Source organism: Anguilla rostrata, chromosome 3 (genome assembly GCF_018555375.3).
Source record: "Anguilla rostrata isolate EN2019 chromosome 3, ASM1855537v3, whole genome shotgun sequence".
Taxonomy (NCBI): domain Eukaryota; kingdom Metazoa; phylum Chordata; class Actinopteri; order Anguilliformes; family Anguillidae; genus Anguilla; species Anguilla rostrata.
Window position 1 is genome coordinate 72,175,680 of NC_057935.1, and position 16,731 is coordinate 72,192,410.

Below are 16,731 nucleotides of genomic sequence, written 5' to 3' on the forward strand. Positions count from 1 at the left end.
TTGTAATGAAGTTTTACCTGCATGCGAAGTAGCCTATGCCAGCAACTTTATTATTATTATTGTTATTATTGTTATTATTAAGTATTTATTTATTTATTTTTAAATATTATAAAAAATACTGGGGATGGAAATATAATACCAAAGGAAATTAACTGGATACGTTCATAGTTTGAGGGAAACGGTACTAAAATAAGAAGTCGTTCTCAAAACAATATATTTTGTTTCAATTTCACAAGCGATGAAGTTTACATTGTTGTATAAATTCTATTTTTATGAACCGTTGGTCACTTCAGGCTGCCAGAAACAGAACTATACAGCCCACTGGAGTACAACACACCTTCATGGAATATTTCACTCATTATTAGGGAGAAAATAAAAATGGTCGCTCTGATTTCAAACTTATAACAACACAGAAGATGAACCAAATGGTGAAAAATGACCATTAAGGGAGACGGGCACACGCCACGCACCGATAAAACTCAAGCTAGCTAGCGGTTTACCTGCGGCGGCCGCGCTGTAAAACTTCAAGGTCCGTCGTTTTACGTCCCTATTTTGAGCAGGACCTGTCGTCTGATACTGCACGTTGAGAAATGGTTTTATTCCTTTACGGCACATTTAACTGCTCATTTCACTGCATTTATATGACACATCTTTGCCCTGAAAGCAAAAAAGGAACCATATAATGTTTTTACCTGGTAGATCATCCATCACAAGGAATTGAAAAGTGAACAGATAGATGTACGCTTAGCTACGTCAGGTTAAATGCTTTACAAATGTTTGGAACCTAAAATGAAAACTGAACATAGCTGGTGCTTGAAACATTTTCACACACCGCACCTTAGCTTTTGCCTTCTGCGTGGTAACAATTAGCATGAGAGTAACACGTACTAAGATTCTGCAATGCCGTGCGATGCCATTCATTAATATCTCAACAAGTCGCTTTGTTCAACCTAAGACCATTATTCATTATTATCACTAACTATCAAAGAATGTATAATACATCAATTTCATATATCATTATCCTCCTTAAAATGGTCCATTTTAGAGGCTACAAGATGACAAAAATGCCTTATGACACCAGATTAAGAGGCCATAAAATCCATTTAAAATGACTTTCGTTCAAATGAGTCTAATGAACCTCTAATAGTCATTAATTAAAATAAAAAAAAGTCATTATCATTGCCTCACGACTTAATAGATTCTGCCATTATGAAAACTTCAACTTGAACTAAACGCATGACCACGCTCATTCAGACAGTTTACTTATATATCAGTGTTGCCACTGTTTCAACGTTAAGCAATGCAGCTTGCAGATATTTAAATTGCACACATGTGCTGACGTTTTCAATAGTCAGGCTCAGTTTCTACCAACCAAAGCTGGCGAAACACTTCAAAACACATTTACAGTTCTCATTTACTGTTTGAGATGTCACCATTTGCAGTGGAGGGTTAAGGAGGGCAACATATGTTATTGTCATATCAGAAGACAAGCTGTTCCCATGGCCCTTTCCTGACAAACAGCCAGAGTTGAGTAGAGCTGGATCTAGACTGGATCTAACTGTTTCCAAGAGTCAAGAGGTTAAGAAACAAACCAGGAAAAAAACCGACGGATTGTAATCTGCTGGAGAATTTTTATTGCAGCAATGAAGATTTGCTGTGATAAAGGTGTGTTGTGTGTGATCTGCTAAACAGCGTTTATTCTACAGGATCCTGCATGAAGGTCTGCAGCGTAACAGGCGACTACTGCGTGTGTAAAATGGTGCTGTTCAGCTCATCGATCTGCCACAGTACGACCCGACAGGAAGACCACCCCACCTACGCCCACAGGTCAGAGAGCGGGGGAGCAAGCAGAGTCCTTATGGACACTTTCCACTCTTAACTGCGTCTTATATTTTCTACACGATTTCATTTGTTAGAAAAAATGTGCCTCTGATCAATCGCCTCAGTAAAATGAATTGCAGTTCTGGGTTGTGGCTGGAAGTGGTGCCGGTACGCCAGTAGAGGGCGCTGTTTCCCGCGGACCAAGCAGAGCTCCATGACCCCAGCGCCCTGATAAGAGAAACTGAGCTGTAGGAGACGCCAGCTCACTCGTGTTAAACAGATTCTCTCTCACTGGGACCACGGTGCTCTGACCAAAATCTGCCGCCCCAAAATTCAAACCAGTTCTGTCACTCTGGCCAGCTAAACGTCCCGTCTGATTGGTTAACAATCCCCTGCTGCTCCACCTCAGCTGAACCGTGCGGATTCTGGTTCAGAGTGCTTGAAGTGCCGCGCGGACGTTGGTGGTCGTTGAAGTAATTTTGCCTGCTCTTCGTGGAAAGATTATTGGAGGATAGAGAGAGAGAGATAACTGTTGTTATGGATACACCAGCACCCATCACAGTATAATCACCTTTATGTATGAGCGTTAAACCAAATATGATCATATACTAAACCACCATTTAACAGCCTGTGATCGATACGGCTTACATACATACAACCTTCTGACAAACAGTCACGCACACCCCAAGTGAAAAAAACATTATTACAAGTATTACAATTTTAAGGTAACTGCCCAGCTTTCCAAACCAAATGTTAATTTACTTAAAAGATTGGGATGATTGAATGAACCACTGCTAGATAGTGTTTCTTAGTTGTCGCAACACCACCATATTTTTTCTATATCCTATCAGCTTTATCTATACCAGGGCTTAAACACTAGGGGTATATCAAATGATCGAATGTACATTTGATCCTAAATATGACAACAACCAAAAAGCTAGAAATTAGCAGGGGTCCTGCTCTTGATTTTTCACAGCACTGTATATCTTTTCTGGATGAAGAGTACACACGTTTTTACTTGACATTGCATCCTGATACTTTGCATGCACCTTGGGTATGAAAAATACATACCGAAAATCTATTTGAAAAAAATCTGTAAAAAGCCAACGTTGCATATTGCCTAATCCACCACCAAAGGGCAGTGTCGGAAAAGCTTCTGTCTTCCCTCTCCTTGGCACTGTTACTGAGTTTACTTCAGTTGGTTTGTATTTGTTTATCATTTGGACCCCATGCACTATAGGTGCTGGAACCCTAGTGTTTTTGTTAGGATTATTTTTCCACCTTTTGCCCTCATAGCTCCTAGTGGGCAAGAATCAAGCTTACCAATAGGCTTGCTTGGATGGCTGAACTGTTGTTTCAGTTAAAATACTGCGCAAATCGGCCACATGGTGGTGCTGTAGTACACTTAAAATTTTGACATTCATAAACAGTTACAATTACCTTCTTCAATTGATCCACAGGCTTAACACCAGCTCTAAAATATCCTGCTCTTCATCATCAACAAATCTTTTCTACAACTTATAATGTCCACCATATTGGATTTTCCACCACACTGACTTTCCAGAAGATGGCTTCTACAAAAATCGACCAAAACTGCATTTAATACAGGTGATTACTTTTCTCGTGATTATGCCAGGGGTGGCTCAATGACAAGCCAATGAGCTTGCACGTGGGTGCGGCTTACCACAAAAATGCTAACAAATCCCTTTCAACCTAAATCAATGCAATTTAGAAGACATATTCAAATTTTCAACAAAAAAAGCTTGAAACCTTATGTTAATGATCCTCTATATATATTTTAAAAAAAACATTTTAAAAATGAAAAATTACCGCAGCATCACCTTTTTCTTGGTTGATGTAGTGGTGCATCTCATCAGCAGGAACACAGGAGCAGAGTAACAGACACTTCCGCTTGCAGCCATTTTAATTATTAACTTTTTTCAGATGTCGTTAGCCAGGGAGAATTAAAATGCCAGCAAGTCATGACACACTCGTTAAAATGAATCATTGGACTTCACAAAATTATGGACAGTGGTTGCAGGCAATATTATTAAGTATATGTGACTGATTATGATTCAAATGATTAAGTACTGCCCATAATGTTATTAAAATGAACAATTCATTTTTTTTGAGTGCACATAAGTTTGTAACATATCATAAGGCCAGACACATCAGTGACAAATTACATTTAAAAAAGGTAAGTAAAATAAGGCACAAAAGGAAGTAAAATACATTATTCTATATATAAAACATTTACATGTATGTCTGTATTACAGTAAGCCATTATAAATATCAATTATATCAAAATATGACTATGATCTAGGTCATTTTTGCAACATTAAAATCGGGCCACTAAAACTACAGATAGATTGAATCAGATGGTCCCTTACACAGTGTACACCACTAGAGACAGAAGGTCTAGGAGCCTTGCAGCAAAATTAGAATTCGACTCAAAACGTAACTGAGGACTGTACAGAAAAACTGACTAAAACACTTAACAAGAACACTGCATTAAAGATCAGGTCCCCTGTACATGACATGGAATTACAATTTGTGCTGTCGCTCCTACACATTATTTTGTGAGGGTAAGTGAGAGCAAACTACGCTGCAAAGAACCCAAATAAACACAAAAAAAAAACAAACAGTTAAGTTGAAACGGTTTCTGGTCCTTGTGAGCCGGTGTCTTGTTGCTGGTTGGTCCGGTCCAGAAACTGCAGGTTTATGGGCGTGGCCGGTACCAGGACGGTTCTGGTGATCGGTTTGACCGTGGCGCCGGACGGGTCGGGGCGAACCTCAAACTGTTTTATCAGCTGTAGCGGAAGGAAAAAAGAGTGACTTAACCTGCATCACAGAGCTCAATGCAAAGAGTGACTTAACCTGCATCACAGAGCTCAATGCAAAGAGTGACTTAACCTGCATCACAGAGCTCAATGCAAAGAGTGACTTAACCTGCATCACAGAGCTCAATGCAAAGAGTGACTTAACCTGCATCACAGAGCACAATGCAAAGAGTGACTTAACCTGCATCACAGAGCTCAATGCAAAGAGTGACTTAACCTGCATCACAGAGCTCAATGCAAAGAGTGACTTAACCTGCATCACAGAGCTCAATGCAAAGAGTGACTTAACCTGCATCACAGAGCACAATGCAAAGAGTGACTTAACCTGCATCACAGAGCACAATGCAAAGAGTGACTTAACCTGCATCACAGAGCTCAATGCAAGTGACTTAACGCATCACAGAGCTCAAGCAAAGAGTGACTTAACCTGCATCACAGAGCACATGCAAAGAGTGATTTAACTCATTACATGCTGCACATGTTTTACACTTCTCATATTACGAAATATCATAATTAGAGTTGAACGGTAATATCAGGGCTTATCAGCTGTATCCTTATCCTAAATATCTTAAAGCAAATCACTTCATCGGCTTATGCCAATAAGATGAAATTATGGTCGATGTGACGGGCGCACCTGATGACTCATACGAACCCCAGAGCGGTGATGTGATTAATGCACCGCCCGTGCCGTAAATCAAGGGACAGTGTCAGGCACAAAAAGCAGCCGAATGATAGTCATCGAAAAGCTCGGTTTTTTAATTCATCAAATTTAACAAGCCAAACTCAGAAGCAACGCCATGCAGAAAATCAGTATCTCTCTGGACCCATGCTGGAACTCTTTTCTAGAACAGACCAGTGGGTCAAACACAGGAACTCTTTCCTTAAACAGACCATGGGTCAAACACAGGAACTCTTTCCTTAAACAGACGCTCAGACGGCCTCCTCCAGTTAATCATCTCCAGGCCCACGACTGTAAACGATCTGTGCGCTATCATAACCCAATAAGCCGCGTGTGGTCAAAGTTGAAAGTCTAACTCGACTGAGCAAACAGACGCTTAAAAGGCCGCCATCTGTTAGCTTCAGCAAATTACGCTGCTCTCCATGTGAATTAGGACCCTGGGGAGATGGGGGGCAAGCAGTCCTAAAACAGGCCCATTCACCTGCATTATCAAGCACTTTGGGTGTTCAGGACCTTCCAGATCACTGAACGCAGAGACCCTGGCTAAGTGTGAAAACACAGCCCTGTTGTATTTGTGACAACACTGGGCAAAAACGCAAAGCTCTTCCAACAATAAAACTGGAAGTAACTCATTATATTGCACTTTTTTTTATAAAGTTGGCACAACATTTCGTTACAAATTCCAAGCTCCAGTGACAAGGCTTTTATGTTGGCACAGCAACCAAAAATCAGTTGAATTAACTCATGGTGCTGTTCAGCAAACTAGACTACTAGGCTCAGCCCTAAGATATTTTATATAAAAGCAACACCCAGCAACCTTACATATAATGTAACACAAACCTGCCAGACAGGTTTATCCAGGTGTGAATGCCCTACGCTACAGACGCCACTGTGTCGAGGGAGATCTCCATGGCATCCAACCCCCACACCCTTCAATCTACCCTGCCAGCTTACAGGTTATTAAAGGCGCTCAGAAACCCTGTCATTAGGCCCAAGTTCACTCCCTTCCTCTCACTCCCAGAAAAAAGATCTTGACTGTGACTGTTCTGTCCATCAACCACTTCTTCGACATAATTTTCATAAATAAATTTTGTTTCCATTTTACATAATTTTGGTTTAGTCTACTTTGTGCTTTTTGTTAAATTTACAATTTGCAAGGACACAAATGAAAAATAAACTAACAATAAAACGAAAATGAAATCGAAAATGTTTTTGTGAGCAAAACTAATACAGTGCAATCCAGAAATTAAAATTGGATGCACTTGTCAGACAAGTTTACAAAAACATTTAATTGGAGCTCCTAAAATATTGTTTGTGTTCCTAAAATTTTAAAGTTATTATGTAAAAAAGGTTCATTTTAAGCTCCAGCCAACCTGATGTTTAATCATAGGCCAATCTTGAATTAATCAAAATAGACAAAAATATTAAAAAATACTTTGAATTATATTTTAACCAGCAGGTTAATGAAACTTCACTCTCCAAAACCAGCATTGCTCTGTAAGAATGGGGTTAAAAGCAGATTCGCCCATTCGCCCTGATCCTGGACCAGCACTATTCAAATGCATCAGTTCAAAAAAATCTCTTCCGAAGAAGAGGTTCTTCGGAATGTCTATTCAGAATTCTAAGTCTAGAGTTCTAGAACTCCACCGCTATCAGTTACCAGCGGCGACTGTGACATCAGCATCAGAATGTTCAGCTAAGAACACTGCAATCACACATCTCACGATTCTCACACCTTGCAGAGGGGTAAGTTAAAAAGGCCAGCAGCTGCTTCTGTGGCCGGCAGGGGGCGCTAGTCTCACCCGGGACAGGACGAGGTACATCTCCAGCTCGGCCACCCTCTTCCCCAGGCAGGCGCGGATCCCGAACCCGAAGGGCACGGAGCTGAAGGGGTGCTGCCGCTGCTTCTCCGCCCCGCCGCGGAGCCAGCGCTCGGGCCGGAAGGACAGCGGCTGAGGGAAGTTCCGCTCGTCGTACGACACCGCGTAGTGGCACAGGTGGAACAGCGTCTGGGTGCATTGTGGGTAGGGAACAGCCTTGCCGTCAAAAACTCATCGTTTCACGCTTCCACTGTGTGCTACGGACGGTTTAGGCCCCTAACTGGGTAATTTTACATCCCTAAAGGGTTAGGATTAGGGCTGGGATTTGGTTAGGTAAAATCTTTCTTTCTTTCTCAAATTACTCTTTGAGGGGGTCCCTTGGGAAATAAAAGTTTGTAATAGCTGTTCAGTGTACAGGAACCTCTAAGGGGTGAGAATCTGGTCCCTTCAGTGTTGATGCTTATGTGCCTTTATTTAGTCCTGCTGGGAATCTGGTGTTAAATTGAATGATAACAGATTAGGGTCAGGATTAGGGATGTAATGGGATACTTGATCATGGAACGGATAATAAATGCTGTATTGTGTTGTAATTAGCAATCCTGCTTGACCACAAAAAGAGTTCAAGATCTTAAGCAGCAAGCACTCTGACTGCATATTGAAGCAGCTGTAGAATATACCGCTCCATATTCATCATGAAGTAGAGTTTTTAGTGGCTTTACGTGGTCTCTGTGTATGGTTCTCCAGGACCCTTTCATGACTCACGTTTTTGGGGAAGATGTAATCACCGACCACAATCTCATTTTCGGCAGTGATGCGAGCATTTCCTGGTACCACTGGATACAGTCTGTGGAGAGAGAGAAACAAACAAACAAACAAACAAACGGAGAATGAAGTGCGATGATAATAAGAGACTCAAAAGCCATGAATATGTGATTCCACAGCATCTCCAGAATGTGGATGATATGAATTCATTTCCTTTAAAGCCCCGCAAACTCATTTTTGAATGTCGAAAATAAGGAATTACTCCTTGCACATCACTCGTTGTTCACCTTCTCACATCTGGGTAAATGAAGAGTGGAGTCACTGAGCTGAGTTCAGAAGACAGGGAGCACCACAGAGTACCTGTGAAGCCCAGTTAAGGCCAAAGGCTCTCAAAGCCCCTGTCTACACAACACACTCCACCCAGGGTGAGGAGTCGATCACAGAGCTGAGCTTATCTCAGGGTTTCCCTCACAAAGCCCCTGTCTACACAAGACACTCCACCCAGGGTGAGGAGTCGATCACAGAGCTCAGCTAATCACAGGGTTTCCCTCACCACAGGCCCTAGTCTACGTGAGACACTCCACCCAGGGTGAGGAGTCGATCACAGAGCTCAGCTTATCTCAGGGTTTCCCTCACAAAGCCCCTGTCTACACAAGACACTCCACCCAGGGTGAAGAGTCGATCACAGAGCTGAGCTTACCGCAGGGTTTCCCTCACAAAGCCCCTGTCTACACAAGACACTCCACCCAGGGTGAGGAGTCGATCACAGAGCTGAGCTTACCGCAGGGTTTCCCTCACAAAGCCCCTGTCTAAACAAGACACTCCACCCAGGGTGAGGAGTCGATCACAGAGCTCAGCTTATCTCAGGGTTTCCCTCATAAAGCCCCTGTCTACACAAGACACTCCACCCAGGGTGAGGAGTCGATCACAGAGCTGAGCTTACCGCAGGGTTTCCCTCACCACGGCCTTGAGCCAGGGCATCCTGGCGATGTCGTCGCTGTCGGGGACCTTGTCCCCGGGGCAGACGCCGCTGACCTCCCGGTAGAGCCGGTCCTGCATGTGGGGGTCCCGCGCCAGGTGGTACAGCGACCAGGAGATGGTGTTGGACGTCTGCGGGACGACACACACATTAACTGACGTAAACATCGGCCATTTTACCCCCCATTGAGACCCCAGGTGTCGGGCAGCGTCAGGCTCACCGTGTCCACCCCCGCCAGGAGCAGCTCCGTGATGCTCCCCAGGACCTCAGTGACGGACATCTGCTCGCTGACCAGCAGGTGGGTCAGGTACTCCCCCTCCACCGGCTCCCCCAGCTTCAGCTTCTCCTGGATCTCCGCCATCTTCTGCTCCACCAGGTCCTGGGCTGGGGTCAGAGGTCACCGATCACAACACAGGAAGCAAAGACACGCGGCACAAATCTTCAATTTAATAAATTAATGATTATTTCCACAATTAATGACTATAATTAGTAGTAGAAGAATTTAGGTTATATTAATAATAATAACAATAATAATACCCACCATCATAATAATTAGAACTAGTAGGAGTATAAGTAGTGATATAATAATAATAATAATACTTATTATTTTATTATTATTATTATTATTATTATTATTATTATTAATAATAATAAGAAGAAGAAAAATTAGTGCACATTATAACAGTAATCACATAATCTAGATTTAATAAATTGTATATTGCAATTTTCATACCTATTCTTGAAGCAAAATGAAATTTTCAGGAATTTAAGAAAGCTTCAATTTGTTGTTATTATATTTAGGTACATTCTGATGATTAAACTGTTTCACCTCCTGCAGTAGCCATAATGGGCCACCAGGTGGCAAGCGTCTTCTCAAGAGGTCAGGAAAATAATTACTTTGCAATGCGACTCCATGAGAAAGTACCACATCTGAACAAAGCACTCCCATTGCAGCTGCAGGGGATTATGAGCTGTAAAACCCCTATCAGAAAGCACAGCTTATTAAGGAGAAAAAGAGTGAGGATTGAGGTACGTTGTTCATCGGGTTTGTGCATAAACATATTCGCAGACTCACCAACTTTAAAGAGATGGTCCCACACTGCAACAAAGTGCTTCCAGAAGGGGAGGTAGGGCCAGACGGATTTGGGGAAGAGCACGATGATGGGGGACAGCCGGAACATCTCCCCCACCGAGTAGATGAACCTCTGGGTCTCCTCCGGGACGTGCTGGTTCAGACAGCCCATCCGAGTCTCGAACAGCACGGTGGAGATCCCTGCAACCGAAACCACGGCGTGAGAACGGGGCCCCGAGGGGGGTGGGGGTCAAAGAGACATCACACCCCGAAAAAACATCACACCTCGAAAAAACATCAAACCCCGAAAAAACATCACACCCCGAAAAAACATCACACCCAGAAAAAACATCAAACCCTGAAAAAACATCACACCCAGAAAAAACATCAAACCCAGAAAAAACATCACACTCTGAAAAAACATCACACCCAGAAAAAACATCAAACCCAGAAAAAACATCACACCCAGAAAAACATAAAACCCAGAAAAAACATCAAACTCTGAAAAAACATCACACCCAGGAAAAACATCAAACCCAGAAAAAACATCAAACTCTGAAAAAACATCACACCCAGAAAACGAATCACACCCTGAAAAAACATCAAACCCTGAAAAAACATCAAACTCTGAAAAAACATCACACCCAGAAAAAACATCACACCCAGAAAAAACCACCTGGGGCAGGCCCACAGGAAAGCTAACTCAGGGAAAGTGTTCGGTTGGACACACAGAAACTTTTTGAGCGTTACGTGGGTTACGCGAGGGGTGAGTCTGGCTTCCGCTCGCTGAAGACTGCAGAATTACTGAGCCCCGTTCCAGCCACTGTCTGACCTGCGGTCGAGTGAAAAGGCTCTTTTGTGCACTCCAACAATGACACAGAGAAGCACTGAACAGGCTTCTCTTTGTCAGCGACCGCCCTGCCAGAACTCACAAAGCTGTCGCACTTTGAACCCACATTTCGATCTTTATTCAGAACTCACTTCTTTGTATTTTTTTTTGTTGTATTTTAAAGCATTTTTTAGAATTTCTTTGTGATTTATTTTTAGTTTTTTTTGTATTTGTACTTGAGTACGAGTGCGTCACAGTTTACTGCATGTATTTTTTTACTGACCCTTGTGCTTCACAAGTGCTTTTCAAATCATTGGTTGAACAGCACTGTATAAGTGGATATAAATGTTTCTAGGTTGTGGCTGTTGTTATGCTATTGCAAGCATTTGCCAGGCAGCCTTTTAGTGAGCAGACTGCTTGGGAGTTATTTATCTGCAGTTCGTTTTCAAATGCTTATTGAATTTTCCGAGCAAACTTAAGATCAATTCTACACAAGTTCAAGGACAACTGTCAGGCGTCTTCCAGATTTTTTTTGTTTTTACAGGGAATGCCCCCAAGTGAACTTTAATTCAATACAGTTCAGTGCACTGCAAAAAAACAAGTTTGAAAACATATATTTTACCTACAAATGTAATACCTCAGGCTACAATCTGCCCACCCACAATTATTATTTGAAGATGAACTCCCTTTTGCCGTTTATCTTTCACTGCTTACACTGGGCCAGTCAGCTGAGGCTCGGCCCCAGCAGGGAGTTCTTCTCCCGCTGCTTGTGTCCCCCATCGCTTGTTTTCTGAGGTTTAGGCTCGGTCCTTCCCAACTCCCCCATTTCCTCTCCACTCACAGTGCGAGTGTAAAAAGGCACTACGCTAATAAATCTGAACTGAAATGAACCGTTTAATTGTTGACTTCCAAGTTTCCTGTCGGGCATTAGTGACTCCCCTTCCAATAGAGACGAGTAATAGGCAAGCAGCATTTTCACTGAAGCAGTACGGTTTTTAAACTGCCCGACGACAAAGGTTTTGATGGAGCCCATTGGAGCACCTGCACATTCAAAGCAGGATGAAGCGGCATAAAGCTGCGCACAAACTCCGAAGACGTTCTGAATTAACCGACATCCTTCAGGCCTCAGTGGACCAGACGTCGACCGGACACGACCGTCTCTCGATGACGTCATGTTTTTCCTTCACTGCACATCACGACTCAGTGATTCTGTGCACACATCTCACAGGGTTACGGCAAGATTAAAAAAAGGACTAAACAAACAAACTGATGGATTCCAGGCTTCAGCGGAATTCTCTCCCTCAGAGCAGGAGATGAGTCTGTAACTGCCATCCGTCGTCGGGCAATTGAAAGGAAGCCTTCATAAACTAGCAGAGCCCTTCGTCAAAACAAACGACTGCCTTCATTATTCACCGGTAATTAACTATATACAAAACGGAGGACAAGGGGTCAGATACCCAGGGAAAGATAGTATATCTAATCGAACGCCAGGTTCAAGGCCTGAGCAGTTTCTTCAGGCAGAAATCTCGGGGCAGATACGGGCTACCCGGAGGCCGTTTCCCTGTTTTACAGCCTCCTATCTAACACTGCGCGTCACTTTCCGTGCACTTTTTCCAGCTTCATTCACACCCACATGCTGCTCATGTATCCCAGTGAAAAATGAGTGGAGGTGAGTTGAGGGGAAGGTTTATATAAACAGAGGGCGCCAGTGTGACGATATGCTCAGGGAGCTGGTCTTAATAAAACTTCAACGCTCAAAGCCAGAGAGATGGACTGCTGTGGTATCTTTGTATCCTGAATTGGTTCCATGGATTATCAGTATGAATGGGCCGTACGCAAAAAAAATAAAAAGGTATTTACTGCGTGAACGTCACCATCGATAAAGCAGAATCGCCATCGCACTGCGACTGAGGTTGGCGTTGGAGAGGCTTCCAACTTGCACAACTTTGTGACAATAAAAAAAGCTAAACCGCCCTTGGGCCTTGATAAGAAGGAGAGTTTCAAGGTCGCACTTCGAGGTGTCTTAGGCCAGGAAAGACACCCGTAGCGTGTTGAGTCACTGTGTAGTGCGTAGCGTTTTGGGTCATGCCGTAGTTCTTAGCGTGTTGGGTCACGCCATAGTGCGCAGCGTGTTGGGTCACACCGTAGTTCTTAGCGTGTTGGGTCACGCCATAGTGCGTAGTGTGTTGGGTCACGCCATAGTGCGTAGCGTGTTGGGTCACGCCGTAGTTCTTTGCGTGTTGGGTCACACCGTAGTTCTTAGCGTGTTGGGTCACGCCATAGTGCGTAGTGTGTTGGGTCACGCCATAGTGCGTAGCGTGTTGGGTCACGCCGTAGTTCTTAGCGTGTTGGGTCACGCCGTAGTTCTTTGCGTGTTGGGTCACACCGTAGTTCTTAGCGTGTTGGGTCACGCCATAGTGCGTAGTGTGTTGGGTCACGCCATAGTGCGTAGCGTGTTGGGTCACGCCGTAGTTCTTAGCGTGTTGGGTCACACCGTAGTTCTTAGCGTGTTGGGTCACGCCATAGTGCGTAGCATGTTGGGTCACGCCGTAGTTCTTAGCGTGTTGGGTCACACCGTAGTTCTTAGCAGAAACCTGACAGGCACCTGCAAATCGCCCACTTACCTTCAAAGGCGAATTTGTAGAGCTCTCCTGCCAGGTCATGCACCATAACCCCGCCTCCGTTTGTCTTCCTGAGCCAATCCAGTTTCTGGATGAAGTCGGTCACCACCTGATTGAGCGAGCCGGTGTACGTGGACACGTGCTTCGGCTTCAACATCCTGGGGTTCAGGATGCTCCTGATTCGCTGCCACTCCGCACCCATCCTGGAGAGATCGACCAATCAGCAATCAGCACACAGCCCCAAAGATTCTACAACCACGAGTTATCTGTATGTACAGACTTGCACATAGATGAGCGAGCTGATAGATAAAGTTCAGTCTGCACACCGTACAGTGCCCACAAGATAAGTGTTGATGAACACCACAAACATGAAGTTTCAGGCTACATGCTCTTCATCAGACTGTGATGTTTTGTGCATGCAGCTCAAAATAAACACTTTTTTAAATTAAACCTTTCCCTATCTTGGGAACAGTGTACAGTGTGCGGACTCCTGGACTCCACGTTATCTGCCACAATTCAGTTTCTGTCTGGGCACCTGCTGAGATTTTGGATGTCTGTGTTTTTACTCTTTTTTTATAAACGACAAACTGACATTTTAAATACCACAGGATTGCAGGCTCCCAAAGGACAGTCATTTGGCAGCACACAGATGATGTGATCCATTTTTTTTTTTTAAAGCAAATCACAGATATGCTACATTGTTTGTATGATTCATTGTATGTATTCATGTATTGTAAAGCATCTTTGAGATCATGAAAAGCGCTATATAAAATAAATGTATTATTAGTATTATTATTATTATTATTAGATGTCTACTATTCAAATGATCGCAACAACATTAAACGTGTTTTCATTTCTCTACAATGATACATTTGACTATTCAATGCATAGCTCACCCTCACCCTAACTACTCAACGCATAGTTCACCCTAACCCTGGTGTGGTCTGAGGATCCCCAAAACTGCTGAAGAACAGCCCTGCCCAGACTATTGATTAGCTAACTTGTTTGTCCTACTCACTCTGTGAGCGGCCCGTAGGCTTGTTGTCGGAGCTCCCGGTAGCCCCTCCAGTGGGGCATGTCGGTGCGGATGGGGTGGCGCCCCTCCTGACGCAGCACTTGCTCGATCAGGTCGGCGCTGGCAACGTTCACGATCACCAGGGGACCGTATTTCGACTTCCACAGCGGTCCGTAGATCTTGCTGTGTTCGATCTGGGACACACACACACACACGGCGCGTGAAGGCAACCCGTTTACACACGCACATACGGGGGCTCGAGACGACCCCGTTCGGAAATGGAATATACTGAGAATATATTGAAAGAAAATATATCACGTTACTGCAAATCTTCACGATATACTAGATATACAAACTGCATAGGTTATTACTCTGCTGTAACAGATATATTTCCCTGACCATTGTTGAAATCTAAAACGGGAAAGCTAATTACCCGTCTGATAAATAATAATGATTACATTGGCCTGTAGGCTACTGTAGCCTATTTGTGTCGTTCAACAAAGTATTTTCATGCCTTAATTAATCATTTATGCTACTCTCCATAAGCAAGTCGGCTATATAATACAAATTAATAAACATACAGTATAGCCTACCACATTGACATTTGTGAATACGGATTTACTGAACTGATTTTAATCTTGCCATTTTGTTCGCACAGTCAAAACCAGCTTCTGTACAGTACGCACAGTAAACGTTAGCTATAGGAAGAACCACGCACCTGCATTTGATGGGTTATTTTAAAGTATCCTTTGCCGAAAAGCCAGTATAAAGACGTCATAAAACTAGGTCCATGTAGCTCATCCATGGTTTTTAGTTTGTTTGCACCCGTCAACATTGTGGACGAAGTCGAATGCCGTCGGCTATCCAAATAGGGGGACGACGAGACGACCCTTCTTGTTCCCGCGTGCATTTCCAGTCGACCGCTTCCCACGACCAATGTGGTTCTCAAGAAAGACTTACAAAACATTTTTCTCACCGAGTGGGCTAGTGTGGGTTAGTAACTTCTGTGCCTGTATTGCTGTGGCGAGATATTTTCCCCGCCTGCCTGTGCTGTTATTATGCTGCTGTGCCTTGTGCGAAAGCGCAGGATTATCCTTCACTACGTGATATGCCCGCAAGTGGGACACTGAACCTGCTTTTATCCGAGCGGATGAACTTTAATGCCCTGCACCAGCGGCGTACGCTGTATAACGCAAAGAGGTATTTAGAAGACACCTTCGGGTAGGCAAAGGCAATCCAATTAAACAACAGGTTTGAATTTGCTTTCTAAAGCTGTATTTAACAAACAATTGCCCATATGTTACATAACCATAGCAGGCTTTTATAACACTAAAGTTAAACAAACTGTCAAATCAAGTTTGAAACATAGGCTAAATGTTTTTCTTTTTTGTTGTTGTTGTTTTGTTTTTCTTTTAATAAATCAAACATAGTTAACTCATCCTTACTCTGAATTGCATAGTATAAACTGCATGAACCCCACCACCACCCCTACCTGAGGGACAGTAGTCTATTATAAACTGAAAATCTGATTTTATAATTCAGAAATATTTCCTCGTCTTCATTATTGTAGGACAGCTCACAGAAGTCTGCTTCTTATCAGAATTTCTAACGTTTTGTTTAGAAATTTCTTCTTAATAGTAATTTTAACCTGCATTTATGTGCACACAAACACAGACACACACGTGCATACAGACATGCATGTGCACGTACACACACACATACCCCCTCACACAAACGCACCCACACACACTCACGTGTGCACTCACACACAGACATGCACATGCACACACACACACACACGGACATGCATGTGCACACACACGCACTGTCTCTCTCTCAAACACACCCACACGTGTGTGCACTCGCACACAGACATGCACATGCGCACACACACACATTCACGCACAGACATGCATGTGCACACACATGCGCACACATACACACACACACACAGCTGGCCAGCTGCTCTCGAAACAGAAACACTCAATGTCTGTAAACACAGTTCAGTCCTAGTGAAATACCACAGGCTATATGACCACTCAAATCCACATAGGAGAACATGCTGCATACAAGCGAAACTTCATCCCGATCTGACGAATGAAGTCATTACACTCGCCTAAAGCATGCGGTTACTAGACAACGTCCTAGACAAACTGCAGCGCTACAAGTTACCACATGTAGCGTGGCAACTGGCCCACATACTCTCTCAAGGAGGCGGACGTACACTAGCTTGTGCAAGCACGCCCCTAACTGTCCCCTCACACGGTCTATGGCTGGTCGGGTTCGAGAGAAA

At 43.6% G+C, this 16,731-nt stretch overlaps 1 protein-coding gene across 1 annotated transcript; it reads right to left on the reverse strand.

Moving 5' to 3' along the window:
• Positions 1 to 3,727: 3,727 nt before the first annotated feature.
• LOC135251846 (sterol 26-hydroxylase, mitochondrial) lies at positions 3,728 to 15,604 on the reverse strand. Its single transcript, XM_064329679.1, has 9 exons — positions 15,157 to 15,604; positions 14,442 to 14,632; positions 13,427 to 13,626; positions 9,977 to 10,174; positions 9,122 to 9,285; positions 8,866 to 9,032; positions 7,923 to 8,004; positions 7,143 to 7,349; positions 3,728 to 4,631 (listed from the first exon to the last, which is right to left on the reverse strand). Exons 1-9 carry the CDS (start codon positions 15,403 to 15,405, stop codon positions 4,467 to 4,469), a joined length of 1,623 nt encoding a protein of 540 aa, XP_064185749.1. The 5' UTR covers positions 15,406 to 15,604; the 3' UTR covers positions 3,728 to 4,466.
• Positions 15,605 to 16,731: the final 1,127 nt, after the last annotated feature.

Bases quoted from the DNA above. Each gene is read 5' to 3' on its own strand.
- LOC135251846 (XM_064329679.1), bottom strand. From the start codon at position 15,405: ATGTTTTGTAAGTCTTTCTTGAGAACCACATTGGTCGTGGGAAGCGGT. The intron at 9,033-9,121 runs GTGAGCCTGACG...GTCGTCCCGCAG, and splicing joins TCCTGGCGGGGGTGGACACG to ACGTCCAACACCATCTCCTG. The intron at 4,632-7,142 runs GTGAGACTAGCG...CTTCCGCTACAG, and splicing joins TGTACCTCGTCCTGTCCCGG to CTGATAAAACAGTTTGAGGT.